General features: G+C 44.5%; 1 protein-coding gene across 1 annotated transcript in view; it reads right to left on the reverse strand.

Annotated features, from left to right (window-relative positions):
• Window positions 1-21,003: 21,003 nt before the first annotated feature.
• The window catches only part of LOC143767430 (uncharacterized), a 59,310-nt gene continuing 52,487 nt past the window's right edge, over window positions 21,004-27,826 (reverse strand). The window contains exon 11 of the mRNA XM_077255765.1: window positions 21,004-21,858. Within this exon, the coding sequence (XP_077111880.1) occupies window positions 21,005-21,858 (854 nt within the window). The 3' untranslated portion in view covers window position 21,004. The remainder of the gene's footprint in view (window positions 21,859-27,826) is intronic.

Genomic DNA, 27,826 nt, shown 5'->3' on the forward strand with positions numbered 1-27,826 from the left:
AATTGTGGCCATTCAGGCCTACAGTCCACTGTATTTGCTGTCTGTTACCCTAGTTCTGTACACTATTTTGGGGTAAAAAAAATAAAAAATATAGACCACATATCTGGCAATGTGGTGTCTCTGTGACAGGCCTTATATATCTGTGTGCTCCAAGTTTGGGCATTTTAGGCCGGTATTCCATTCTTTTACCTGTCTGTTACTCTAGTTATATACAGCACTATTTTGCATTAAAAAAAAAAAATACAGGCCACATATTTGGCAGTGTGGTATCTCCGTGACAGGCCTCATATATCTGTGTGCTCCAAGTTTAGGCATTTTAGGCTCGTATTCCATGCTTTTTCCTGGCTGTTACTCTAGTTACAGTATATACAGCACTATTTTGAATTAGAAAAATAAAATATACAGGCCACATATTTGGCAGTGTGGTATCTCCGTGACGGGCCTCATATCTGTGTGCTCCAAGTTTGGGCATTTTAGGCAGGCATGAAAACTCAAAGTTGGAAAATTGCAAAATTTTCAAAATTTTGGCAAAATTTCTGTTTTTTTTCACAAATAAACGCAAGTAATATCAAATAAATTTTACCACGATCATGAAGTACAATATGTCACGAGAAAAAAAATTCTGAATCACCGGGATCTGTTGAAGCGTTCCAGAGATCTAGCCTCATAAAAGGACAGTGATCAGAATTGTAAAAATTGGCCCGGTCATTAACGTGCAAACCACCGTTGGGGGTAAAGGGGTTAATGACTAGTAACTCCCAGTTACCCACATCATAATTCCTTTCCGCAGAGGAAAACTTTTTAGAAAAGAAGGCACAAGTTGGTTAACGTGGTGGGCCCTTGAGACAACACCGCCCCCACTCCCACCTCCGAGGCGTCCACCTCCACGATAAATGGCTTAGACAGATCAGAATGAATAAGTACAGGGGCAGACATAAAACATTTTTTAAAGAAGAAAATGCCACTAAAGCTGGAGCTGACCAACTTTTGATATCAGCCCCCATGCGAGTTAAATCAGTGAGGGGCTTAACTGTCTGTGAAAACCCCTTGATGAATTTTCTATAATAATTGTCAAAACCCAAAAATTTCTGAAGGACCTTGAGATCTCTGGGTTGCACCCAATCAACAATAGCCTGTAACTTTCCAGGGTCCATGCGAAACCACTCAGCAGACAAAATAAACCCCAGAAAGGACAATTCTTGCACAAAAAAATGAACACTTCTGTAATAATTATAGGGGATAACTTAGGAGACTCTTTGTGTGGAACAAGACAACTACAGGACACAGTTTTATAAGTGGTAAAGTCTAAATTATCACACGGTGATTCAAACAGGTGCAGAGAGAAACTCAAGTCCATAACACTTGGTGCAAATATCAAATGCAGCTCAGCAGTCTATAGGAAACTTCAGAGGAAAATGCAATCACGCAGAAAGTCTATGAAGCACAATTATGCTTGAGGATACTTGACACGAATAAGTCCTTGCTTAGTCCAAAACCCAGATAGATATGCTTATAAGTCAGTTCAAATAATATCCTAGCTCAACCAGGGAGGTCTGGGTAATAGTCTCAGGTTCTTGCAGAGCAGAAACAGCTTACATGTCCAGCAAATGCAGATGGAAGCAAACACGAGCAGCAGATGAAGGAGGATTACTGGAACTGGTGTGTGCAGCAGGAACTCAGAGCAGAGTAGCAGGATAACCCCACAGGTTCACAGGAACAGGTATATAGCCAGGGAGTCACCAGAGGTCAGGAGCTGGATGCAAGGCAGAATACTCTAGCACAGACTGAAGGCTGGGGTGGAGTTTTATAGCAGGAAGACGCCATCTTGGAAAAGGGCAGTAATGCACAAAAAGGTAATAAAAAAATGTTCAGAGTCGTGACATTACTCCCTCCTTAGAAGCGGCCTCAGGATGATCCTGGACCTGGTTTCTCAGGGAATCTCTGATGAAAACGAGAAATCTTCTGTTGGGCATTGATGTTTTCCACAGGTTCCCAAGAGTCTTCCTCAGGGGGATATCCCTGCCATCTTATCAGATATTGGAGCCGATTCCTGCGAATCCTGGAATCAACAATTTCCTCCACCACAAATTGCTCTTGTCCATCAATCACCACAGGCTGTGGAGGTGGCACAACACGTCCCTGGAAGGTATTAGGAGATACAGGCTTTAGTAAAGATACATGAAAAACTGGGCGTACCTTCATAGTCCTAGGCAGCTTCAGCTGGCAGGCCACAGAGCTCACAATACCGTTGATCTTGAAAGGGCCAATGAATTTCTGTCCAAGTTTTTGTGAAGGAACATTTAACTTCAGATTCTTAGTTGCTAACCACACGGAATCTCCTACCTTGAACATGGGTGCAGGTTTACGGAATCTATCAGCCGATCTCTTATAACGTTCTTGAGCTGTGGTCAGGGATTCCTTCAGAACCTCCATATTTTGCCTCACCGCAGTCAGCCTTTCCTCCGCTGCCAGAACCGGAGAATTAATTGGAGACCTAGGTAAGATACACGGATGATAACCCAGATTGGCAAAGAAAGGTGTAAATTTAGTGGAGGTGCTCTGAGAATTGTTATATGAAAATTCAGCTAACGGCAGCAACTCCAACCAATCATCCTGGAGATGGCTGACAAAGCATCTTAGATATTGTTCCAGCGTCTGGTTGGTCCGCTCGGTCTGACCATTTGTCTGGGGATGGTAAGCGGAAGAGAGACAGACATTAATATTGAGTGCAGAGCAAAACCCTTCCAGAATCTTGAAGTGAACTGCACTCCACGGTCAGAGATGATCTCATCCGGAACCCCATGCAACCGAAAGACATTCTGTATAACCAAGTTCACTGTATCTTTAGCTGAGGGGAGGCCCGTGCACGGAACAAAATGAGCAGTTTTAGTCAGGCGATCAACTACCACCATGATTGTATTCATGCCCCCCGATGTAGGCAGCTCCACAATATCCATTGATATAGACCCCCCAAGGGCGGGACGGAACAGGTAATGGTTGTAGAAGACCCGTAGGTGCCACATAAGGAGTCTTGTAACGAGCACATTCCTCGCAAGAGAGAACATAGTCCTTGGTATCCTTCAGGCAAGTTGGCCACCAGAAGAATCGGCTCAGGAACTCTTGTGTCTTCTGTACCCCCCTATGACCAGCCAACTTGGAGTCATGTACCAACTTGAGGATCTGCAGACAGACGACCTCATGGACGTAGATACGTCAATTTCTGAACCACATGCCACCCTGAAAGACAAGATTAATATCCACAGGTGGGTTGGCCAGAAATACATCACCGTCATAGGCCTCCCTGCACTCCTTCCACAAGTCCTGATCGTGGATAACTCAGATGAAATTGGCATCAGATAGAATGGTCTTGGACGGGGCTCCAGGTACGGAATCCGCAGCATGGATTCAGGATAAAGCATCAGCCTTCCCCTTACGAGAACCTGGACGGTATGAGATAACAAAGTGTTGTGAATTCCGTTCTTGGGCTCCATTCTGTGGTTGTGAATGGTATTTTTGGGAGTTCTGCTCTTGGGCTCCCTCTGGTGGTTTCGAGTGGAACCTAGCAGCTGCTTTCACTAATCGGTTCCCTGGCCTTGTTATTTAACTGGGCTCTAGTCTGTAGTGGATGCCAGCTGTCAATGTTTTCCTGTTGGATTCAGTTTTCTCCTGGAAGTTCTCTGTTGGCCAGTCCATTTCAGCTCAAGATAAGTTCCGCTAGTTCTTGGATTGTTCCCTGTTTTTGACCTTCTGTTAGGTTAAGTTATGTCTCTTTTGTCCAGCTGGTCTTTATGAAATATTCTGGCTAGTTGGAAGCTCTGGGGTGCAGATTTGCTCCTCCACACCGTGAGTCGGTGTGGAGGCTATTTTTGTAAACTCTGCGTGGTTTTTTTGTAGTTTTTATACTGACCGCACAGTATCCTTTTCTATCTCTGTCTTTTTAGATAGTATTGGCCTCCTTTGCTAAAATCTATTTTCATTTCTGAGTTTGTCATTTCCCTCTCCACTCACCGTCAATATTTGTGTGGGGCTATCTTTCCTTTTGGGGGTTTCTCTGAGGCGAGATAGTTTTCCGTTTCCATCTTCAGGGGTAGCTAGTTCTTAGGCTGTGACGAGGCGTCTAGGCAGAGTTAGGAACGCTCCACGGCTATTTCTAGTGTTGGTGCTAGGAGTAGGGATTGCGGTCAGTAAAGATTCCACCTCCTCAGAGCTTGTCCATGATTTGTTTTACCCACCAGGTCATCTCAGTGCCGCTCCGTAACCACCAGGTCATAACAACAAAGTTAAATTGATTTAAAAATAAGTTCCAACGAGCCTGACGAGGAGAAAGACATCTAGCGGATTTAAGGAACTCTAAATTGAGATGGTCAGTTAGCACTATGATCTGTTGTACAGCTCCTTGCAGATGATGCCTCCATTCTTTGTAAGCCGCAATAATAGCCAGAAATTCCTTGTCTCCCATGTCGTAATTCTTCTCTGCTGAGGTTAGTCTATGGGAAAAGAAAGCACAAGGATGTAGCAGACCCTTCTCTCCAGTTCTTTGGGAGAGAATAGCCCCCAAAGCATTATCAGAAGCGTCCACCTCCACAATGAAAGAAAGTGTTGGACCTGGGTGTATCAACAGCAGTGCTGATGTGAAACAGATCTTAAGCTGATCAAAAGCTTCTTGAGCCTGTGATGACAACTTAAAGGGCTTTTCCTTCTTTGTCAAGGAAGTAATGGGACGGACAATATCAGAAAAATTTTGAATGCAGCGTCTGTAGAAATTTGCAAAACCAATAAAAAGTTGAACCTCCTTAACGTTCTTGGGTACCAGCCAGTCAAGGATAGCCTGAATCTTACCAGATTCCATGTTCAGCCCCTGGGGAGAGATGATATAACCTAAGAACTGTATCTCAGAACGATGGAACTCACATTTCTCTGGCTTAATATACAGATGATTCTCTTTCAGATGTCTTAAAACAGTTTTGACATGTTCTTCATGTTCCTGTAGAGAGTCAGAAAAGATTAGTATATCGTCCAAATAGATCACTACAAACTGGTCCAATAAATCTCTGAAAATGTCATTAGCAAGGTGTTGAAACGTTGCAGGGGCGTTACAAAGCCCGAAGGGCATCACAAGAGATTAAAAGTGTCCATACCGGCATCTGAATGCTGCCTTCCACTCATCCCCTGGACGAATACGCACCAAATTATAAGCCCCACGAAGATCCAGTTTAGAGAACACCTTAGCATTGCGGACTCTTTCCAGTAATTCGGGAATCAGAGGCAAAGGGTAACGGTTTCGTACGGTTACCTTATTGAGTTCCCGATAGTCAACACAGGGTCTCAGGGTCCCATCCTTCTTCTTTACAAAAAAGATAGGTGCCCCTGCTGGTAAGGAAGAAGGACGTATGAAGCCTTTGGCCAGATTTTCATCAATATACTCCTTTAAGGCTTGAAGCTCAGGTGCCGCCAAAGGGTATACCTTACCAAAAGGAATAGCTGCCCCAGGAAGCAACTCAATGGGACAGTCATAATGCCTGTGTGGAGGAAGCTGATCTGCATTCTTCTTGTCACAGATGTCAGAGAACTCTTTATATGCTGGAGGTAAAGAAAATACCTGTACATGTGGTTCCGTAGCCATGGACTCAGGGACAGCTTCTGTTAACGCTGAGTTGCTCCTTGTTGGAAAGATAATCTCCTTGGTCTCCCAGTTGATAATTGGGTTCTGAGAACGCAACCAAGGAATGCCTAAAATCACCGGAAAATGATAAGAAATTAGCAAGAAAGAATGTTGCTCCTGATGATTAGGCTCCAACAAAATTTCAAGGGGTACGGTCTCCTGATCCACAGGCCCAGAGATTAAAGGTGACCCATCCACTGTTTCCATGGTAATTGGAGAGGCTCTTTGCTGAATTTCAATACCATGTTCCCTGGCAAATGCGATATCCATGAAATTGCCACCTGCACCAGAGTCAATCATAGCTGCACTGGAAATCCACTGTCCTGAACACAGGATCTTAATAGGGAGAGAACAGTGAGAGTTCTTTTCCTTAAGCTCCTTGGGGGGTGAAGTCATAGAAAGTGAATGGAATACAGCGTTTAAAGGCAGGCTACATTCAGAGATGTCAGATTCATCATCACAGTTATCATACTCCCCTACTGCTGCTAGCACCTTGTTAGGCCGTCTAGGACACTTAGGACAATTGATCAAGAAGTGGTCAGACTGGCCGCAGTAGAAACATAGTCTTTCACGAAGGCGATGCTCCCGGCGCTCATTGATCTCACGCCTCTGAACAGAATTAATTTGGATGGGCACCTCCTCCACCTCCCGAGATGTTTTACCTGTAGGCTCTTTGGAAGGAAGGGAAAAGTTAGAAATACGGTTATATGCAGCAAACTTCTCCTGCCTATGCTCAGTAAGGCGAATGTCAATGCGCACACAATGCTGTATAAATGTCTCTAGCTCTTGTGGTGACTCAGAGCGAGCTAGTTCATCTTTTACAATACTAGACAGACCCCTTTTAAAAATAGGCAATTGTGCATAACTGTCCCAATTGGTATCTTCCGCTAATCTCCTGAATTCAGTAGCATACTCAATAAAAGAACGTGTCAGGACTCTGAACATTTTTATTACCTTTTGTGCATTACTGCCCTTTTCCAAGATGGCGTCCTTGGTCTCATGTGGGTTGTGTCTTCCTGCTATAAAACTCCACCCCAGCCTTCAGTCTGTGCTAGAGTATTCTGCCTTGCATCCAGCTCCTGACCTCTGATTACTCCCTGGCTATATACCTGCTCCTATGAACCTGTGTGGTGATCCTGCTACTCTGCTCTGAGTTCCTGCTGCATACACCAGTTTCCAGTAATCCTCCTTAATCTGCTGCTCGTGTTTACTTCCATCTGCATTTGCTGGACATGTAAGCTGTTTCTGCTCTGCAAAAACCTGAGACTATTAACCAGGCCTCCCTGGTTGAGCTAAGATATGATTTGAACTGCCTTATAAGCTTATCTATCTGTTTTTGGACTAAGACAAGGATTTATTCGTGTCAAGTATCCTCAATAATAACTGTGCTTGATAGACTTTCTGCTTGATTGCATTTTCCTCTGAAGTTTCCTATAGACTGCTAAGCTGCGTTTAATATTTACACCAAGTGTTGTGGACTTGAGTTTCTCTCTGCACCTGTTTGAATCACCGTGTGATAATATAGACTTTACCACTTATAAAACTGTGTCCTGTAGTTGTCTTGTTCCACGCAAAGAGTCTCCTCAGTTATCCCCTATAATTATTACAGAACGTCTTGCCTGGCGTAAAGACAATAAAGCAGATTCAGTGGTTGCACGTCGATTAGGATCATCAAACATTAATGCCATAGTGGCCTAGAAGTCATCCAAGTTATTTAACCGTGGGTCACGAGACTCAATCATCGGATTCGCCCAGGCGAGTGCTCGTGCGGTCAGCAGCATTATTACACACAATACTTTGGGTCTATCATTAGGAAAACGGTCAGCATGCACATCAAAATATAGCATACATTGATTCACAAAGCCACAAAATTTGTCATGATCACCATTAAATCTGAATGGGGGCAACTTAGGTGGGCTAGCTGGTGGCGGTTGCCCAGAGGGAAAAGTCGCTTGTGCAGCTATTTGCGTGCTTATGTCCTGAAAAGCCCATCCATACTGGAACTCTATGCCAGCAATTTTGTTTTCCTGGGCTGCCATGCGGGTGCTTAAGTCCTGCAAAGTCTGTCCAAACACTTGTTGATTGAGTTCAAAGCTTCCAAACTTCTTTTGCAGACCTTCCACATCTTTCTGCAGTGATCTAATTATGGAAAACACCTGTTCTAGTCTGCTTTCTGCAGTCATTGTTCCAGCAGACTCCTTTTTTTTCTTAGGCTAGAGTATCCTGTAATAATTATAGGGAATAACTCAGGAGACTCTTTGCGTGGAACAAGACAACTACAGGACACAGTTTTAAAAGTGGTAAAGTCTATATTATCACACGGTGATTCAAACAGGTGCAGAGAGAAACTCAGAGGAAAATGCAATCACGCAGAAAGTCTATGAAGCACAATTATTCTTGAGGATACTTGACACGAACAATTGCTTGCTTAGTCCAAAACACAGATAGATATGCTTATAAGGCAGTTCAAATAATATCTTAGCTCAACCAGGGAGGTCTGGGTAATAGTCTCAGGTTCTTGCAGAGCAGAAACAGCTTACATGTCCAGCAAATGCAGATGGAAGCAAACACGAGCAGCAGATGAAGGAGGATTACTGGAACTGGTGTATGCAGCAGGAACTCAGAGCAGAGTAGCAGGATAACCCCACAGGTTCACAGGAGCAGGTATATAGCCAGGGAGTCACCAGAGGTCAGGAGCTGGATGCAAGGCAGGATACTCTAGCACAGACTGAAGGCTGGGGTGGCGTTTTATAGCAGGAAGACACAGTGCACATGAGGCCAAAGACGCCATCTTGGAAAAGGGCAGTAATGCACAAAAAGGTAATAAAAAATGTTCAGAGTCCTGACAACTTCAACCGTTTAGCAAAGAGGAAGTTCTCCCTGTGCCTCTGGAGGACAGCACAGAGATGACCTATGTTTCATTTTATCAGCAGAATGTATAAGGATATTATCCAGATACACCAACATGAAGCGCCCAATTAAGTCCAAAAAAACATGATTAATGAAATTCTGAAATACCACTGACACATCAGACCAAAGGGCATAACCAGGTTATCAAACAAACCCTCGGAGGTGAGGAAAGCCTTATTCCATTTATCCCCCTCCCGCATGCGGATGAGATTATATGCGCCACTGAGATCTAACTTAGAGAACCACCTGGACCCGGACAATTGATTGTACAAATCAGGAATAAGTGGGAGGGGGTAAGTATTTCTCACGTTGATCTTGTTTAATTTTTAAAAATCGAGGCATGGGCGTAAACCACCATCTTTCTTCTTTACAAAAAAGAATCCCGCCACCTCAGGAGAAACCGAGGGGCAAATGTGCCCTTTACAAAGAGATATACTCCTTCATAGTTGCCCGCTCAGGGCTGGAGAGATTGTATGAACAGGCCTTGGGCAGTTTGGCACCAAGGATGATATTAACAGCACAATCAAATGGGCGGTGTGGTGGTAGAACCTCAACCTCCTTTTTGGAGAATACATCCTCAAAATCCTTCAGGTACTCCAGAATACCCTCCAGACTGACTGATGACACAGACTCATTTACAAGGCAATCTTTAAAACAATTAGGCCCCCAATTAACAATGCCCCGAGATTCACAATCAATGACCAGGTTATGCAACAGTAACCAGAGAAAACCCAACACCAGTCCCGCAAGTAGGTTGTCCATAATAAAACATGTAATATGTTCTTGATGACGGGACCCCATCTTAAGGAAGAACTCCTCAGAGATAAACTTAACAACATTCTTAGTGAGGGGTGTTTTGTCAATGGCCATGATATTAATGGGAGATTCCAACCTGTCCCTATCTTACATTTGACCACCAAATCAGAGTCAATCAAGTTCAAAGATGACCCACAATCCACAAAAGCCAAAGTGGAGGTACAACCGTTCTTGAAAACAAAGTTCTACTTCCAACAGTAATTTAAGAGATGAGGACAAAGATACCTGAGAGTCTGGGCAACCTCCTCAACAGTTACCCAGACTTAGGCATTTCCCAGCACCTTAGGAGTAGGAGGACAGGAGGGACAGTCCTTTTTCCAGTGTCGCAGACTACCACAGTAGAAGCAGAGTCTTCCATCACGTCATCATCTCCTCTCCCTTTCCTTGATGGTGGTTGATAAGGAATAACTTCTCAGTCTCCCAAGGATGACGTCACAACCTTATATGGGTTAAAAGGTTTATTGTAGCCACAAGAGCTCTGATCTAGAATAGAACAGAACTGCTCCCATTTGACTCGAGGTACAATTCTTATAGTAATTTTCTATGAGGGGTTACAGGTAGGTGGGACATAGGAGAATCATAAAACAACCAATCATTTTACAGAACAAACAATTAACAACCAATCATTTTACAACACAGTATTTCAAGCTAAATGAAAGAGATGCAATGTTTGTAGTTTTGATGTTCAAGGTTGATACCCTAGACCATACTGACCCTTAAGGCCCCATCTCACATAGCGAGATCGCTAGCGAGATCGCTGCTGAGTCACAAGTTTTGTGACGCAACAGCGACCTCAGTAGCGATCTCGCTATGTGTGACACGTAGCAGCGACCAGGCCCTTGCTGTGAGATCGCTGGTCGTGTCGGAATGGCCTGGACCTTTTTTTGATCGTTGAGGTCCCGCTGACATCGCTGAATCGGTGTGTGTGACACCGATCCAGCGATGTCTTCACTGGTAACCAGGGTAAACATCGGGTTACTAAGCGCAGGGCCGCGCTTAGTAACCCGATGTTTACCCTGGTTACCATCGTAAATGTAAAAAAAACCAAACAGTACATACTCACATTCCGGTGTCCGTCAGGTCCCTTGCCGTCTGCTTCCCGCACTGACTGACTGCCGGCCGTAAAGTGAAAGCAGAGCACAGCGGTGACGTCACCGTTGTGCCCTGCTTTCCGGCCGGCACTCAGTCAGTGCGGGAAGCAGACGGCAAGGGACCTGACGGACACCGGAATGTGAGTATGTACTGTTTGGTTTTTTTTACATTTATGATGGTAACCAGGGTAAACATCGGGTTACTAAGCGCGGCCCTGCGCTTAGTAACCCGATGTTTACCCTGGTTACCCGGGTGCTGCAGGGGGACTTTGGCATCGTTGAAGACAGTTTCAATGATGCCGAAGTCGTTCCCCTGATCGTTGGTCGCTGGAGAGAGCTGTCTGTGTGACAGCTCCCCAGCGACCACACAACGACTTACCAACGATCACGGCCAGGTCGTATCGCTGGTCGTGATCGTTGGTAAATCGTTTTGTGAGACGGTACCTTTAGGGTATGTGCACACGATGCAGATTTAGTGCAGAATTGGTGCAGATCTGCAGCAGATTTTTCTGCAGCAGAAATGCTGCAGAACTGCACTGTGATTTAGGCCGGCCTCACACTAGCGAGTTTTACGGACGTATGAACGCATAAACTACGTCCGTAAAACTCGCAAAATAAACGGCACAATTATTCTCAATGGGGCTGCTCCTATTAGCCGTATATTACGGTTCAGTATTATACGGCTTTCTACGGCCGTACAAAATCGCAGCATGCTGCGTTTGTCACCGTATTGCGCAAAAAAATCGCCAATGAAAGTCTATGGGGGCGAGAAAAATACAGATTCCACACGGACCAGCAGTGTGACTTGCGAGAAATACGCAGCGGTGTTAGTGAAAAGTCGGTAATTCAATTGCCGGCTTTTCATTTCTCCTGCACAAACCCGACAGGATATGAGACATGGTTTACATACAGTAAACCATCTCATATCCCCCTTTTTTTTTGCATATTCCACACTACTAATGTTAGTAGTGTGTATGTGCAAAATTTCAGCGCTGTAGCTGCTAAAATAAAGGGTTAAATGGCGGAAAAAATTGGCGTGGGCTCCCGCGCAATTTTCTCCGCCAGAATGGTAAAGCCAGTGACTGAGGGCAGATATTAATAGCCTAGAGAGGGTCCATGGTTATTGGCCCCCCCGTGGCTAAAAACATCTGCCCCCAGCCACCCCAGAAAAGGCACATCTGGAAGATGCGCCTATTCTGGCACTTGGCCACTCTCTTCCCACTCCCTGTAGCGGTGGGATATGGGGTAATGAAGGGTTAATGTCACCTTGCTATTGTAAGGTGACATTAAGCCAGATTAATAATGGAGAGGCGTCAATTATGACACCTATCCATTATTAATCCAATTGTAGGAAAGGGTTAAAAAACACACACACATGATTAAAAAGGATTTTAATGAAATAAACACAGCGGTTGTTGTAATAATTATTGTTCTCTCAATCCATCAGGAACACCCTCGCTTGGAAAAATAATAAACGCACAAGATACATACCTTCTGGTGAACCGTCTCGTCCCACGAAGTAATCCATCTGAAGGGGTTAACTAATATTACAGGCAGGAGCCCTGCTAAATGCAGCTGTGCTCGTGCCTGTAATCCCCGGCGAATGAAGGAAATGTAGGTCATTGACCTACATTTCCTTCAGTCGCGGTGATGCGCCCCCTGGTGGATGTCCTCATATGACCTGGAGCGTGGGAAAAAGTTCCCAGGCTGCAGTTCATGAGAACATCCACCAGAGGGCGCATCACCGCGACTCAATGTAAGTACAGATCCTGCTTTCCTTTCAGCACCCGGGGATTACAGACACGAGCGAGTGGTTTATCGCAGCTCGTGCCTGTAATATTAGTTAACCCCTTCAGATGGATTACATCGTGGGACGTGATCTGACATCAGAAGGTATGTATCTTGTGCGTTTATTATTTTTCCAAGCGAGGGTGTTCCTGATGGATTGAGAGAACAATAAATTATTACAACAACCGCTGTGTTTATTTCATTAAAATACTTTTAAATCATGTGTGTGTGTTTTAACCCTTTCCTACAATTGGATTAATAATGGATAGGTGTCATAATTGACGCCTCTCCATTATTAATCTGGCTAAATGTCACCTTACAATAGCAAGGTGGCATTAACCCTTCATTACCCCATATCCCACCGCTACAGGGAGTGGGAAGAGAGTGGCCAAGTGCCAGAATAGGCGCATCTTCCAGATGTGCCTTTTCTGGGGTGGCTGGGGGCAGATGTTTTTAGCCACGGGGGGGGCCAATAACCATGGACCCTCTCCTGGCTATTAATATCTGCCCTCAGTCACTGGCTTTACCATTCTGGCGGAGAAAATTGCGCGGGAGCCCACGCCAATTTTTTCCGCCATTTAACCCTTTATTTTAGCAGCTACAGCGCTGAAATTTTGCACATACACACTACTAACATTAGTAGTGTGGAATATGCAAAAAAAAGGGGGATATGAGATGGTTTACTGTATGTAAACCATGTCTCATATCCTGTCGGGTTTGTGCAGGAGAAATGAAAAGCCGGCAATTGAATTACCGGCTTTTCACAGCTATCGCGCTGAATGAAATCTAAATACAGAATATATATATATGTGTCTCAATGACATATCTATATATATATATATATATACTGTATATATGTTTTCCCTAACATTTGAGCACATAAATCCATTAGATGTCGGTTTTGCAAGCCTGCGCGAAAATCTCGCAGTACGGATGCCATACGGATTACATACGGAGGATGCCATGCGCAAAATACGCTGACACACCCTGACTACGGATCACTATTTTGGGAACATTTCTCCGTATTACGGCCGTAGTACGGACGTAAAAAACGGACCGTATTGTCTTACGCCGAGTGTGAGGCCGGCCTTACAGTACAATGTAAATCAATGTGAAAAAAAAAGCTGTGCACATGGTGCAGAAAAATCTGTGCAGAAACGCTGCAGATTTCAAAGAAGTGCATGTCACTTCTTTTGTGCAGTTCTGCAGCGTTTCTACACCCCTCCATTATAGAAATAAAATCTGCACAAAAAATGCACAAAAAACGCACTAAAACGCATAAAAAACGCAGCTGTGGATTCTGCCCGGAGATACAGATTTTGTGCAGAAAATTCTGCACCTCTTTTCTTACGTGTGCACATAGCCTTAGGGTACCGTCACACAGTGGCATTTTTATCGCTACGACGGCACGATTCGTGACATTCTAGCGATATCGTTACGATCTCGCAGTGTCTGACACGCTACTGCGATCAGGCACCCAGCTGAGAATCGTACGTCGTAGCACATCGTTTGAAACTTTCTTTCGTCGCTGGATCTCCCGCTGTCATCGCTGGATCGTTGTGTGTGGCAGCGATCCAGCGATGCGTTCGCTGGTAACCAGGGTAAACATCGGGTTACTAAGCGCAGGGCCGCGCTTAGTAACCCGATGTTTACCCTGGTTACCATCGTAAAAGTAAAAAAAAACAAACAGTACATACACACCATCTGATGTCCGTCAGGTCCCTTGCAGTCTGCTTTCCGCTCTGACTGTCTGCCGGCCGGAAAGTGAGAGCAGATCACAGCGGTGACGTCGCCGCTGCGCTCTGCTCTCACTGTACGGCCGGATCTCAGTCAGAGCAGGAAGCAGACGGCAAGGGACCTGACGGACATCAGATGGTGAGTATGTACTGTTTGGTTTTTTTTACTTTTACGCTGGTAACCACGGTAAACATCGGGTTACTAAGCGCGGCCCTGCGCTTAGTAACCCGATGTTTACCCTGGTTACCTGGGGACTTCGGCATCGCTCCAGCGCCGTGATTGCAACGTGTGACCGCAGTCTACGACGCTGGAGCGATAATCATACGACGCTGCGACGTCACGAATCGTGCCGTCGTAGCGATGTAAATGGTACTGTGTGACGGTACCCTTAAGGTCTGCGTGACCAGGGCACACAGCTTTCTGTAAATACCACAGTAGCTTCTGTAAACATTGTATCTTTGCTTAGTGATTACTGATAAATTGAGAACATGGATTTACTAGCTATATTCTAAGTTTTATTCTACTAAAAAGAACACTTAAAGGGGAATGGGAAAGGATTTAAAGGTGAGGTAGATTATGGTTTATTAATTTCCCTATCAGTGGTGACCCCCACCTCCATGGGCTTGGACTGAGTAGTATCAGGGTTACTCGGAAGCAAAAGAACTTCTCACTGCATGACATCGTTCTCACTTAGTCTTTGATCCATCTGGATGGCCTGAGTCATAGCCTCCTCCAAAGAACTAAATGGTGGGTGGAGAGACAGCATCCTTCAAATGGTCAGACAGTCTCCTCTGGAACTGGCAGCTGAGTGCAGAGTCGTTCCATGAGACCTCTATGGACCATCGTCTAAACTCCGAGCAATACCACTCGACTGAGCGCTTTCCCTGAGCAAGACCCATGATGGTATCCACTGCCACCCTGACACGGTCTTGTTTGTCATAGATAAGTACTAGAGCCTCAAAAAACCTATCCACTGACATCTGTTCGGGGAAGAGGGAGACCACGAGAAAGCCCAAGATTGTGGACCTTCCCGACGTAAGCAAATAATTATTCCCACTCACTGACTTTCATCCCCAGAGGATCAAGGTCTAAAACAACAATTTGCAACTCTCGCTAAACATAAAACACTTATCCTTCTCACCAGCAAAGGTGTCAGGGAGCTTGACCGAGGGTTCGGGAGAGTGCAAGGCAACATCTACAGAATCGTCAGTCCTGCTGACAACATGGGGGTGACACCCTGCACCATTTTAACTGTCTCTGTCAACTCTTTCTGTAATTGAGTATGGGATGTGGCAAAGGCCCTATGTTCCACTGACAATTTCCGCATCATCTGCATCAAACTGGACACCTGGTCAGCCAGATTGTATAGTGGATCCATAGCCAGGGGGAAAATGAATAAATCCCTCTAAGTATATGGTCAGTAGGCATTATAATGTAATGCCTGTTGCAGTGCAGTAGCACACAATCTCCACCAGGGGGTGCGGGTGAAGGAAAACAGGTATACTCTCAGTGAAATCACAGAGCAGCAGGCAGGAGCCACAAGGTGGTGAAAGAGCAGTCAGACAAAGCCGGGTCAGCAACAGAGAGGGAAAGAAGTACCAGAAGTCACAGCAATAAACATGGTCGGAAACAAGCTAAAGAGGTCAGAGCTAAACGGGAGCAGGAAAGCCAGAAACGCAAGACAGTCAAACAGGTCAGAGAACAAGCCGAATCAAAATCCAAGGGTTCACAGTATGGAGAGCGAGTACAATGAGTGAAGTCACAGCGGAACATGACCCATGTAAACGGGCAGAGAATAAATCAGAGTATAACAGGGTCAGCTGCTCAAGCCAGAGACAGGAACTATAACTGACACTGCTTGCAGGTAACAATGGACTGAAATAGCCAGCCAGATCCCAAAACGAGGCAAGGAAGATTAACCCACGCATGACCATCCCGGGGAGAGAATAATCAGAAACAAACCCCAGACTGGATCATGACACAATGTCTTCGTTGCCAATTAAATGTTCCTCGATTTGAAGACCTTGTCCAGTGACTTCATTGTTGATTTGACCATAGGTATTCTATTGACTACCATGGGTGGAAGTTTGCAACTCTCATACTTGCACTTACATGATCATCCATTCTTGCCATTGGCACCAGAGGATTCTGTCAGTGTGCAGTGAGCATTGTGAGAATTCAAACAGCTAGAGTGACTGCAGACCTTCATCACAAACCTGGACAACCCTTTTAAATAGAACATTAAGCAATGTAGCATGCGCAATCCTTACAGCATCTAATATACTCACTGTCAGGACTCGGCTCTGCTTCCTGGTGTCAGCGGTCATCACATGATCACTCATATGCGATTTTTCATAATTACAGTCACATGACAACTAGCTTCTCTTCCTACTTCTCTGAGTAAACAAAGTGCAGGTGTATTTAACTGAACATTGAGAAAATCAGGAAAACCAGCTTGTCGGCATGCAAGTGGTCACATGACAACTATAATGTCTGCCTGAGGTCACAAGCTCACAAGGTTGCCTGGGACAGACTTGATACAAGCCACTCTGTCTGGCACGCGTCAGAGAAATCTCAATGCCCTTTAACCCATGTACAGGGATCTGATTTTATAATAGGACCCAGTGAAGTGCTACAATGGAAGGGCTGCCGTCCAAAGGTAGGAATGGTCACCATGCACGGTCAGAGCAGAGAGGTCACATCAAGGACGAAATCAGGATCCGTAAGAATAGTCAAAAACAAGGTGGGGTCAATACAGAAATACACTAAACAAAGCAAAATGTTTGCACTCCCCCTGTGGGACTGAGAACACTTAAAGGGCAAGAAACCCATGTGGCCCTGATGGACTGTGTGAAACTGCCCTATGGACTCTGTCCCATTGCGACATATCTTTGCTGGTGATTAACCTTGAACTTTTCCCAGGGACTGAGGAGCAGCTAACCTTTCTTTTAAAAGGGACTCTACTCTGCAAACAAGAGGGCGTGGGAAAAGTGAACAGGACAACTCGAGGATTGTGACAGGTCATTTCTCCTGGACGGTCGGAAATGTTGTAGGCTGGTCAAATGGGCTGTTGTTTCAATAAGAACACACTGTGTCTGCATACCCAAAGCAATGGGATGGGGGTCATGCAGACCCGTGTTTAAAAGAAATTTGGACAATGTGTCAGAGTCCTTGGATTGGTGGGACCAGGGTCAGGTGGACACATGTAACAGGCTGAAGACTTAATGAGCATGCTGGGTTGAAGAGAAGGACTGTGCCCATAAGGGTCAAGGTGATTATTTGTGTGGGCTAAAGGGTCTGTTTAAGAAAAGGACTCTGTAAAAAAGATTGCTAAATTGTATGCATACAGTACAGACCAAAAGTTTGGACACACCTTCTCATTTAAAGATTTTTCTGTATTTTCATGACTATGAAAATTTTACATTCACACTGAAGGCATCAAAACTATGAATTAACACATGTGGAATTATATACTTAACAAAAAAGTGTGAAACAACTGACATTATGCCTTAGGCTATGTTAACACGCTGCGGATTTTGCTGCGGATCCTCAGCGTTTCCGCAGCTGCGGATCCGCAGCGGTTTCCCATGTGTTTACAGTACAATGTAAACCTATGGGAAACCAAATTAGCAGTGCACATGCTGCGGAAAAAAACGTGCGGAAACGCAGCGGTTTATTTTCCGCATCATGTCAATTCCTTGTACGGATTCCGCTGTGGGTTTGCACCTGCTCCAATAGAAATCTGCAGATGAAAACACGCAGAGGAAACCGCAAAACAAACCGCGATAAATCCGCAGTAAAAACCGCAGCGGTTTTTCACTGCGGATTTATTAAATCCGCTGCGGAAAATTCCGCAATGGAATCCGCAGCGTGTGAACATAGCCTAATAGTCTAGGTTCTTCAAAGTAGCCACCTTTTGCTTTGATGACTGCTTTGCACACTCTTAGCATTCTCTTGATGAGCCTGCCTCAATATTTTCTTAAGAAAGGAAGTCGGATGGTGAATCGCATAAGGAAGTTGGGATGGGACTCTTGGAAGCTGCAGAGCCGGACAGAGTATTCCTGGGCCTAGGAATGTCAGTCCAGGAAGGGATAGCTCAGAGCAAGTGAACAGTGGACATCAGAATGTGCTGTGCTATGGACTTTGAAAACGGAAGAGTTTGTGTCCAATACTGTGTGTCATGTTATGATGAAAATAAACAGTTAAGTAAAGTTTTTTGTTATAAAAACAAATTGGATGTCCTCTAATATGGGTGTGGTGGTAAATGAAGAACTGGAGAAAGCAGAGGCTTGCGAAAAAAAAAGTGACTGTCACACACCATGAACAGCAAAGGAGAATCGGGACACTGTTTATTTGTAGGTTGCCAGGGTGTGGAAACACTGCAGCCCCTCGCCATTCACTACTGCCCTGTGCACCTTAGGCCGGTTTCACACGTCAGTGTCTCCAGTACGTGAGGTGACAGTTTCCTCACGTACCGGAGACACTGACACACGTAGACCCATTAAAATCAATGCATCTGTTCAGATGTCATTGATTTTTTGCGGACCGTGTCTCCGTGTGCCAAACACGGAGACATGTCAGTGTTCGTGGGAGCGCACGTATTACACGGACCCATTAAAGTCAATGGGTCCATGTAAAACACGGACCGCACACGGACGTTGTCCGTCTGCAGTCCGTGTGCGTGCAGGAGACAGCGCTACAGTAAGCGCTGTCCCCCCCACATGGTGCTGAAGCCGCGATTCATATCTTCTCTGCAGCAGCGTTTGCTGCAGAGAAGATATGAATAATAGTGTTTAAAAGACAGATCTATGTGTCCGCCGCCCCCCCAGCCCCTGTGCGCCCCCCCCGCTGTCCTGAAAATACTCACCAGCTCCCTCATTGGCTGTCGGTGCCTCCTGGTCTGGCCGCGGCTTCCACTGTATGCGGTCACGTGGGGCCGCCGATTACAGTCATAGGGGTGGAGCTGCCTATTCATGACTGTAAATGAGCGGCCCCATGTGACCGCATACAGTGGAAGCCGCGGCCAGACCAGAAAGCACCGACAGCCAACGAGGGAGCGGGTGAGTATTTTCAGGACAGTGGGGGGCGCACAGGGGCTGGGGGGGCGGCGGACACATAGATCTGTCTTTTAAACACTATTATTCATATCTTCTCTGCAGCAAACGCTGCACAGAAGATATAAATCGCGGCTTCAGCACGATGCAGGGGACAGCCCTAAACTTTAGCGCTGTCTCCTGCACGCTCCGTGTGGTACCCACTCGGCACACGGGCGGCACACGTGTGCCGCACGTATGGCCTACCTGAGCTCACGGGCACACGGACACGGATAACTCCGGTACCGATTTTTTCCGGTACCAGAATTATCTGGACGTGTGAGACTGCCCTTAGAGTGGGGCAGGAAGACGCCACAGTGAACTTATCTCTTCTCTCCCAGCCATTTGTTCATACCTTACTCATGCTGCCCTTTGTTTAGGTAACATGAATAATGCAACAGGTTAAAATTCAGCTATACTGTATAAATAAACATAAAATCACCATGAGTTTTTTTTTTCATCCCAGAAAATCTGATGAAAATTCTGACCAAAACTCTTTAAGGCTACGTTCACATTTGCGGTCGGCGCCGCAGCGTCGGGCGCCGCAGCGTCGCCGCATGCGTCATGCGCCCCTATATTTAACATGGGGGCGCATGGACATGCGTCGCACTTGCGTTTTGCGCCACACGCGTCCCTGCGGCGCCCGCATCCGGGCGCAGAGGACACAGCAAGTTGCATTTTTGCTGCGTCCAAAATCAATGAAAAAAAGGACGCATGCGGCGCAAAACGCAGCGTTGTGCATGCGTTTTGCTGCGTTTTTGTTTGCGTTGTGCATTGCGGCGCCGACGCTGCGGCGCACAACGCAAATGTGAACGTAGCCTAACAGAGATCAAAAGAACCGATGAAACTCAGACCACTTTTTGCATACAAGAAAATGACAGACGACTAAATTAGAATTGGAAGAAGTAAACAGAGATTCAATTTTTCGACAGACTTGTGAGAAGATATCCAGCCTGCATGGGCCAATATTCCCGCATTTCAGCTTTTGTGACAAGAAATTGCTGCTCCTAGAAAGGGCAGAGGAGGCCCAACATAGTAATAGATGACTGTCCCTAATAAAGTGAACAAGCAGTGTATAGGTGCTTTATTTCCATTGTTTGCTTTTTAATGACAGATGTTTATTGGCAATTACTTACATTTATTAGTCATCATTTAGCGCTTTAAATTGTTTTCCATTTCTCTTGTATGATCACATGTGAATTTACATTGACTTTTACTCATACAATTTTTTAAATAAAACATTTAAAAGAAAATGTCTACATACTCGTGTGATTTCTCCAAGTAAAAAAAATTAATATGTAAGAAAATGTCCCCACATTCTGAAAATGAAAATTACTTCTCCAATGTGTAACTAGAGTTTATGCGTTTGTAAAACACTTCCCACATTTTGATCAGAAAAATGACTTCTCTCTTGTGTGATTTGTCAGATGTTTAGTAAGTTTTTTTTTCTCTGTAAAACATTTACCACACTCTGAACATGAAAATGGCTTCTCCCCTGTGTGAATTCTCTGATGTTTAGTAAGATCAAATTTTGTTCTAGAACATTTCCCACATTCTGAGCATGAAAGTGGCTTCTCCCCTGTGTGAATTTTCAGATGTGTAGCAAGAATTCCTTTCCGATTAAAACATTTCCCACATTCTGAACATGAAAATGGTTTCTCCCCTGTGTGAATTTTCTGATGCTGAGCAAAAGATAAATTGTCTGAAAAACTTTTTTCACATTCTGAGCATGAAAATGGCTTCTCTCCTGTGTGAATTCTCTGATGTCTAGTAAGATCAGATTTCGATATACAGCATTTCCCACATTCCAAACATGAAAATGGCTTCTCCCCTGTGTGAATTCTCTGATGTTTAGCAAGATCAAATTTCGTTCTACAACATTTCCCACATTCTGAGCATAAAAGTGGCTACTCCCCTGTGTGAATTTTAAAATGTTTAGCAAGATTTGTTTTCCGATTAAAACATTTCCCACATTCTGAACATGAAAATGGTTTCTCCCCTGTGTGAATTATCTGATGCTGAGCAAAAGAGGATTGATCTGAAAAACTTTTTTCACATTCTGAGCATGAAAATGGCTTCTCCCCCGTGTGAATTCTCTGATGTTTAGTAAGATCATATTTCATTAGACAACATTTCCCACATTCTGAACATATAAATGGCTTCTCCCCTGTGTGAATTTTTTTATGCCGAGCAAGAGATGATTTGTTTGAAAAACTTTTTTCACATTCTGAGCATGAAAATGGCTTCTCCCCTGTGTGAATTCTCTGATGTTTAGCAAGGTCATATTTCGATATACAACATTTCCCACATTCTGAACATATAAATGGCTTCTCCCCAGTGTGAGTTTTCAGATGTGTAGCAAGATGTTTTTTCCAATTAAAACATTTCCCACATTCTGAACATGAAAATGGCTTCATCCCTGTGTGAATTTTCTGATGCTGAGCAAGAGTTGATTTGTCCGAAAAACTTTTTTCACATTCTGAGCATGAAAATGGCTTTTCCCCTGTGTGAATTCTCTGATGTTTAGCAAGATCATATTTCGATTTGCAACATTTCCCACATTCTGAACATGAAAATGGCTTCTTTCTTGTGTGTGCGCTTTGATGCTCACCATCCCTTTTGTTACATTTATTTTTCTTAAGGACGAGAGGTATGTCTGACATAATGGGATGCTCTTCAAAGGTATCGGGTGTGATACTAGGATCATTTGCACTAAAACCTGAAAATATCAGGTATTTTTCTAAGATCACGGTCAAGTTACCTGCCAAAAAAATGTGTATTTATTTTTCAATAGACATTGAATCATGGCTAAAAATGGATCTTGGGTTGCTGTGCTTCTTATGGTTATATGTCCACCTGCTTCACTTTTCTGCATGATCTAAATTATTATTATATAAATTGTGCCTTGCCACAATTCTATCTCTGAGCTCCTTGGCCAGTTCTTTTGACCTCATGATTCTCATTTGGTCTGACATGCACTGTGAGCTGTGAGGTCTTATATAGACAGGCGTGCGCCTTTCCAAATCAAGTCCTATCCGTTTAATTAAACACGGCTGGACTCCAATGAAGTAGTAGAACCATCTCAAGGAGGATCACAAGGAAACGGACAGCATGTGACTTAAATATGAGTGTCTGCGCAAACGGTCTGAATACTTATGACCATGTGATATTTCAGTTTTTCGTTTTTAATAAATTTGCAAAAATTTCTACATTTGTTTTTTTTTTCAGTCAAGTTGGGGTACAGAGTGTACATTAATGTGAAAAAACATGAACTTTTTTAAATTTACCAAATGACTGCAATGAAACAAAGCGTGAAAAATGTAAAGGGGTCTGAATACTTTCTGCACCCACTGTAAATGCTCCCCTCCCTTCTGAGCCCACAGTGTACCTTAACCTCATATTGTGTCCAAGTTTGGCATTTCTGAAGCAATAAGAGCACACCTAAATTATGGGTGCATGCCTCCAGAAGCACGGGCTGGGCATAACGTACTGGTGACTACATCGTACTGGTCACTATAGCGTACCGATCACTACAATGGCAGTTTGCAATTTTCACTCAGCAACATTCATTGCTGTTTGTTTCTGGTAAATAGCCATTGAGTCACTACACCTGTAGATTAATTTCCCAAGGGGTATAGTTTTCAAAATGTGGTCACTTGAAGGGGAATTCTGCTCTCCTAGCATTAAGTGGCTCTGTAAATGGAGTCCGCAAACTGTTCTAGGAAAATCTGTGCTCCAGGAGGCAAATAGTGCTATGTTCCTCCAGAATGTCTCCATATAGCTAAGTAGTACTGTACAGCTACATATGGGGTATTGCATACCTCCCAACCGTCCCGGATCCCGCGGGACTGTCCTGATTTTTACAGTCAGCCCCGGGATCCCGGGAGGGACATTAGTTGTCCCGCACTACGTGCCTAGGGCGGGGACAATGCAGGGGGCGGCACCTGAGTAACTTAGGTTTGTGGCTGTTTTTTTTTTTTTATAAAAGCTGGGCCACCTCCCCATCGACCCCGTCCCTTGTGCGGCGCTGCGCTGCCTGCCACACTGAGGGAGAGAGCCAGCAGCGATCAAGATGAGAGGTCAGCGACTCACTACCTCCTGTGTGTGCACGGAGCTCTGGCTTCTCCTGCTCTTATCTAGTATCCCGGCAGAGAAGGAGAGACGGGGGAGGTGCCGGGACAGTGCAGAGCTGTGAGCAGCCAGAGAAACTGAAGAGCTGCACATGGACATCAGCCGCCCCTGCACCACAGAGGAGAGTGTGTGTGTGTGTGTGTGTGTGTGTGATATGCTGCATGTGTGTGTGTGTGTGAGATGCTGCATGTGTGTGTGTGAGATGCTGCATGTGTGTGTGTGTGAGATGCTGCATGTGTGTGTGTGTGAGATGCTGCATGTGTGTGTGTGTGTGAGATGCTGCATGTGTGTGTGTCTGATGCTGCATGTGTGTGTGTGTGTGTCTGTTGCTGCATGTGTGTGTGTGTGTGTCTGATGCTGCATGTGTGTGTGTGTGTGTGTGTGTGATTCTGCATGTGTGTGTGTGAGATGCTGTGTGTGTGTGTGAGATGCTGCATGTGTGTGTGTCATGTGTGTATGAGGTATCTGGTGTGTATGAGGTATCTGGTGTGTATGTGATGGCTGCGTGTGTGTGATGGCTGCGTGTGTGTGATAGCTGCGTGTGTGTGATGGCTGCGTGTGTGTGTGATGGCTGCGTGTGTGTGATGGATGCGTGTGTGTGTGTGATGGCTGCATGTGTGTGTGATGGCTGCATGTGTGTGTGTGATGGCTGCGTGTGTGTGTGTGATGGCTGCGTGTGTGTGATGGCTGTGTGTGTGTGTGATGGATGCGTGTGTGTGTGATGGCTGCATGTGTGTGTGATGCTGCATGTGTGTGAGCTGCGTGCGTGTGTGAGCTGTGTGTGTGCTGCGTGTGTGTGAGCCGTGTGTGTGAGATGTGTGCATGTGTGTGAGCGTGTGTGTGAGCTGCGTGCCTGTATGTCATTATACAGTATGGAGAACTGTGGCCATTATACAGTATGGAGCATCATGTGCAGTCATTATACAGTATGGAGCATCATGTGCAGTCATTATACAGTATGGAGCATCATGTGCGGTCATTATACAGTATGGAGCATCATGTGCAGCCAGTATACAGTATGGAGCATCATGTGCAGCCAGTATACAGTATGGAGCATCATGTGCAGCCAGTATACAGTATGGAGCATCATGTGCGGTCATTATACAGCATGGAGCATCATGTGCAGTCATTATACAGTATGGAGCATCATGTGCAGTCATTATACAGTATGGAGCATCATGTGCGGTCATTATACAGTATGGAGCATCATGTGCAGCCAGTATACAGTATGGAGCATCATGTGCAGCCATTATACAGTATGGAGCATCATGCGCGGTCATTATACAGTATGGAGCATCATGTGCGGTCATTATACAGTATGGAGCATCATGTGCGGTCATTATACAGTATGGAGCATCATGTGCGGTCATTATACAGTAAGGAGCATCATGTGCGGCCATTAGACAGTATGGAGCATCATGTGCGGCCATTATACAGTATGGAGCATCATGTGCGGTCATTATACAGTATGGAGCATCATGTGCGGTCATTATACAGTATGGAGCATCATGTGCGGTCATTATACAGTATGGAGCATCATGTGCGTTCATTATACAGTATGGAGCATCATGTGCGTTCATTATACAGTATGGAGCGTCATGTGCGTTCATTATACAGTATGGAGCGTCATGTGCGGTCATTATACAGTATGGAGCGTCATGTGCGGTCATTATACAGTATGGAGCATCATGTGCGTTCATTATACAGTATGGAGCATCATGTGCGGTCATTATACAGTATGGAGCATCATGTGCGGTCATTATACAGTATGGAGCATCATGTGCGGTCATTATACAGTAAGGAGCATCATGTGCGGCCATTAGACGGTATGGAGCATCATGTGCGGCCATTATACGGTATGGAGCATCATGTGCGGTCATTATACGGTATGGAGCATCATGTGCGGTCATTATACGGTATGGAGCATCATGTGCGGTCATTATACAGTATGGAGCATCATGTGCGGCCATTATACAGTATGGAGCATCATGTGCGGTCATTAGACAGTATGGAGCATCATGTGCGGTCATTATACAGTATGGAGCATCATGTGCGGCCATTATACAGTATGGAGCATCATGTGCGGTCATTATACAGTATGGAGCATCATGTGCGGTCATTATACAGTATGGAGCATCATGTGCGGTCATTATACAGTATGGAGCATCATGTGCGGTCATTATACAGTATGGAGCATCATGTGCGTTCATTATACAGTATGGAGCATCATGTGCGTTCATTATACAGTATGGAGCGTCATGTGCGGTCATTATACAGTATGGAGCGTCATGTGCGGTCATTATACAGTATGGAGCATCATGTGCGTTCATTATACAGTATGGAGCGTCATGTGTGGCCATTATACAGTATGGGGCATCATGTGTGGTCATTATACAGTATGGAGCACTGTGTGGCCATATTTTTTTGTTTATAATTATTGTATATGAAACAGTGTGATCAGCAGTGCTAAATGGGTGTGGTTGGGACGTGGATATGGGTGTGACTAATTATGAATGGGTGTGGTCAGAGGCGTGGCCTAAAATTTGCCGCGGCGCGCTTTGCGCGCCGCAAACTTTATCCCTCTTTCCCGTCTTCAAAAGTTGGGAGGTATGGGTATTGTGGGACAAATTTTGGTGCCATTTTTACCCACTTCTTATGTGAAAATGTAAAATCTGGGGCTAAAACAAAATTTGGTAGTAAAAATTTAGTTATTTTTTCTTCACTGACCAATGGTATAAAATTCTGTGACACGCCCGTTGTGTCAGTATGATCACTGCATCCCTACATGAATTCATTGAGAGGTGTAGTTTGTAAAATAGGGTCACTTATGGGGGTTCTGCTGTTCTGGCTGTTCTGTATGGGCTATCCCAGTGGGTCATGGCACCTGTAAACCATAACAGTAAAATCTGGTGCTCTTTGCCTTCTGTGCTTTGCATGGTGCCTGAAAAATATTTCCCGATTACATGTAAGGTAGTGGCGCACTCAGGAAACAATGGACATACGTTTGTTGTAAAAAAAAATGTCCTATTAGCCCTTAGAAAAATTAAAAACTTGGGGCTAAAACAACATTTTAGTGGTAAAAATGTAATTTATTCTTTCTTCACCGCTCAGTGGTATAAAATTCTGTGAGGCACATGTGGTGTCAAAATGATTACTGCACTATTAGATGAATTCATTAGGGAGTGTAGTTTGGAAAATGAGTTCACATATAGGGGGATTCTGTTGTTCTGGGACCTCAGGGGTTCTGCCAATGTGACATGGCACCCTTAAACCATTCCAGCAAAATCCAAACTCCAATATGACACCGATTCCCTTCTGAGCTTTGCACAGTGCCTCAAAAGTAATATTCCCCCACATTTGGGGTATCAGCATACTCAGGAGAAATTGCACAACAAATTGTATGTTGCATTTTTTTCTGTAAACCTTATGAAAATGCAAAATTTGGGGCCAAAATAACATTTTTGTGGGGAAAATTTGATTTTTTTTTCATTTTCACGGCTCAACATTATAAACTTCTGTGAAGCACCTGGGCGTTCAAGGTGCTCAACACGCATCTAACTACATTCTTTGAGGGGGTCTAGTTTCCAAAATGGTGTCACTTGTGGGGGGTGTCCACTGTTTAGGCACATCAGGGGCTCTCCAAATGGGACATTATGTCTGCTAATGATTCCAGGAAATATTGCTTTCAAAAAGTGAAATGACGCTCCTTCCCTTCCGAACCCTCCCCAGCAGTAGTTTTCTCCCTCATATTGGGTATCGGCGTACTCAGGACAAATTGCACAACAAATTGTATGGTGAAATTTCTCTTGTTATCCTTATGAAAATGTAATATATTGTGCTAAAACATATTTCTGGGAAAAATTTGATTTTTTTTTAATTTTTACAGCTCAACGTTACAAACGTCTGTAAAGCACCTGAAGTTTCAATGTGCTCACCATACAACTAGATCAGATCCCTGAGAGGTCTAGATTCCAAAATGGTGTCACTTGTGGGGGATTTTCACTGTTTAGGCACAACAGAGGCTCTCCAAACGCAACATGGCGTCTGCCAATTTTTCTAGCAAATTTTGCATTCAAAAAGTGAAATGGCGCTCCTTCCCTTCGGAGCTCTGCCGTGCACCCAAACAGTGATTTTCTCCCTCATATGGGGTATCGGCATGCTCAGGAAAAATTAAACAACACATTTTGGGGTACATTTTTTCCTGTTACCCTTGAAAAAAAAATTTGATCTGAAGAAAAAAAAATTTGTGAAAAAAAGTTAAATGTTCATTTTTTTCCACATTCCAAAAAATCCTGTGAAGCACCTGAAGGGTTAAGAAACTTCTTGAACGTGGTTTTGAGCACCTTGAGGGGTGCAGGTTTTAGAATGGTGTCACTTTTGGGCATCTTCTATCCAATAGACCCCTCAAAGGAACTTCCAATGTGATGTGGTCCATAAAAAAATGGTTTTGTAAAAATAAGAAATCGCTGGTCAACTTTTAACCCTTATAACTTCCTAACAAAAAAAAAATGTTGGCTCCAAAATTGTGCTGATGTAAATTAGACATATGGGAAATGTTACTTATTACCATATATACTCGTGTATAAGCCAAGCTTTTC

Source organism: Ranitomeya variabilis, chromosome 4 (genome assembly GCF_051348905.1).
Source record: "Ranitomeya variabilis isolate aRanVar5 chromosome 4, aRanVar5.hap1, whole genome shotgun sequence".
Classification (NCBI taxonomy): domain Eukaryota; kingdom Metazoa; phylum Chordata; class Amphibia; order Anura; family Dendrobatidae; genus Ranitomeya; species Ranitomeya variabilis.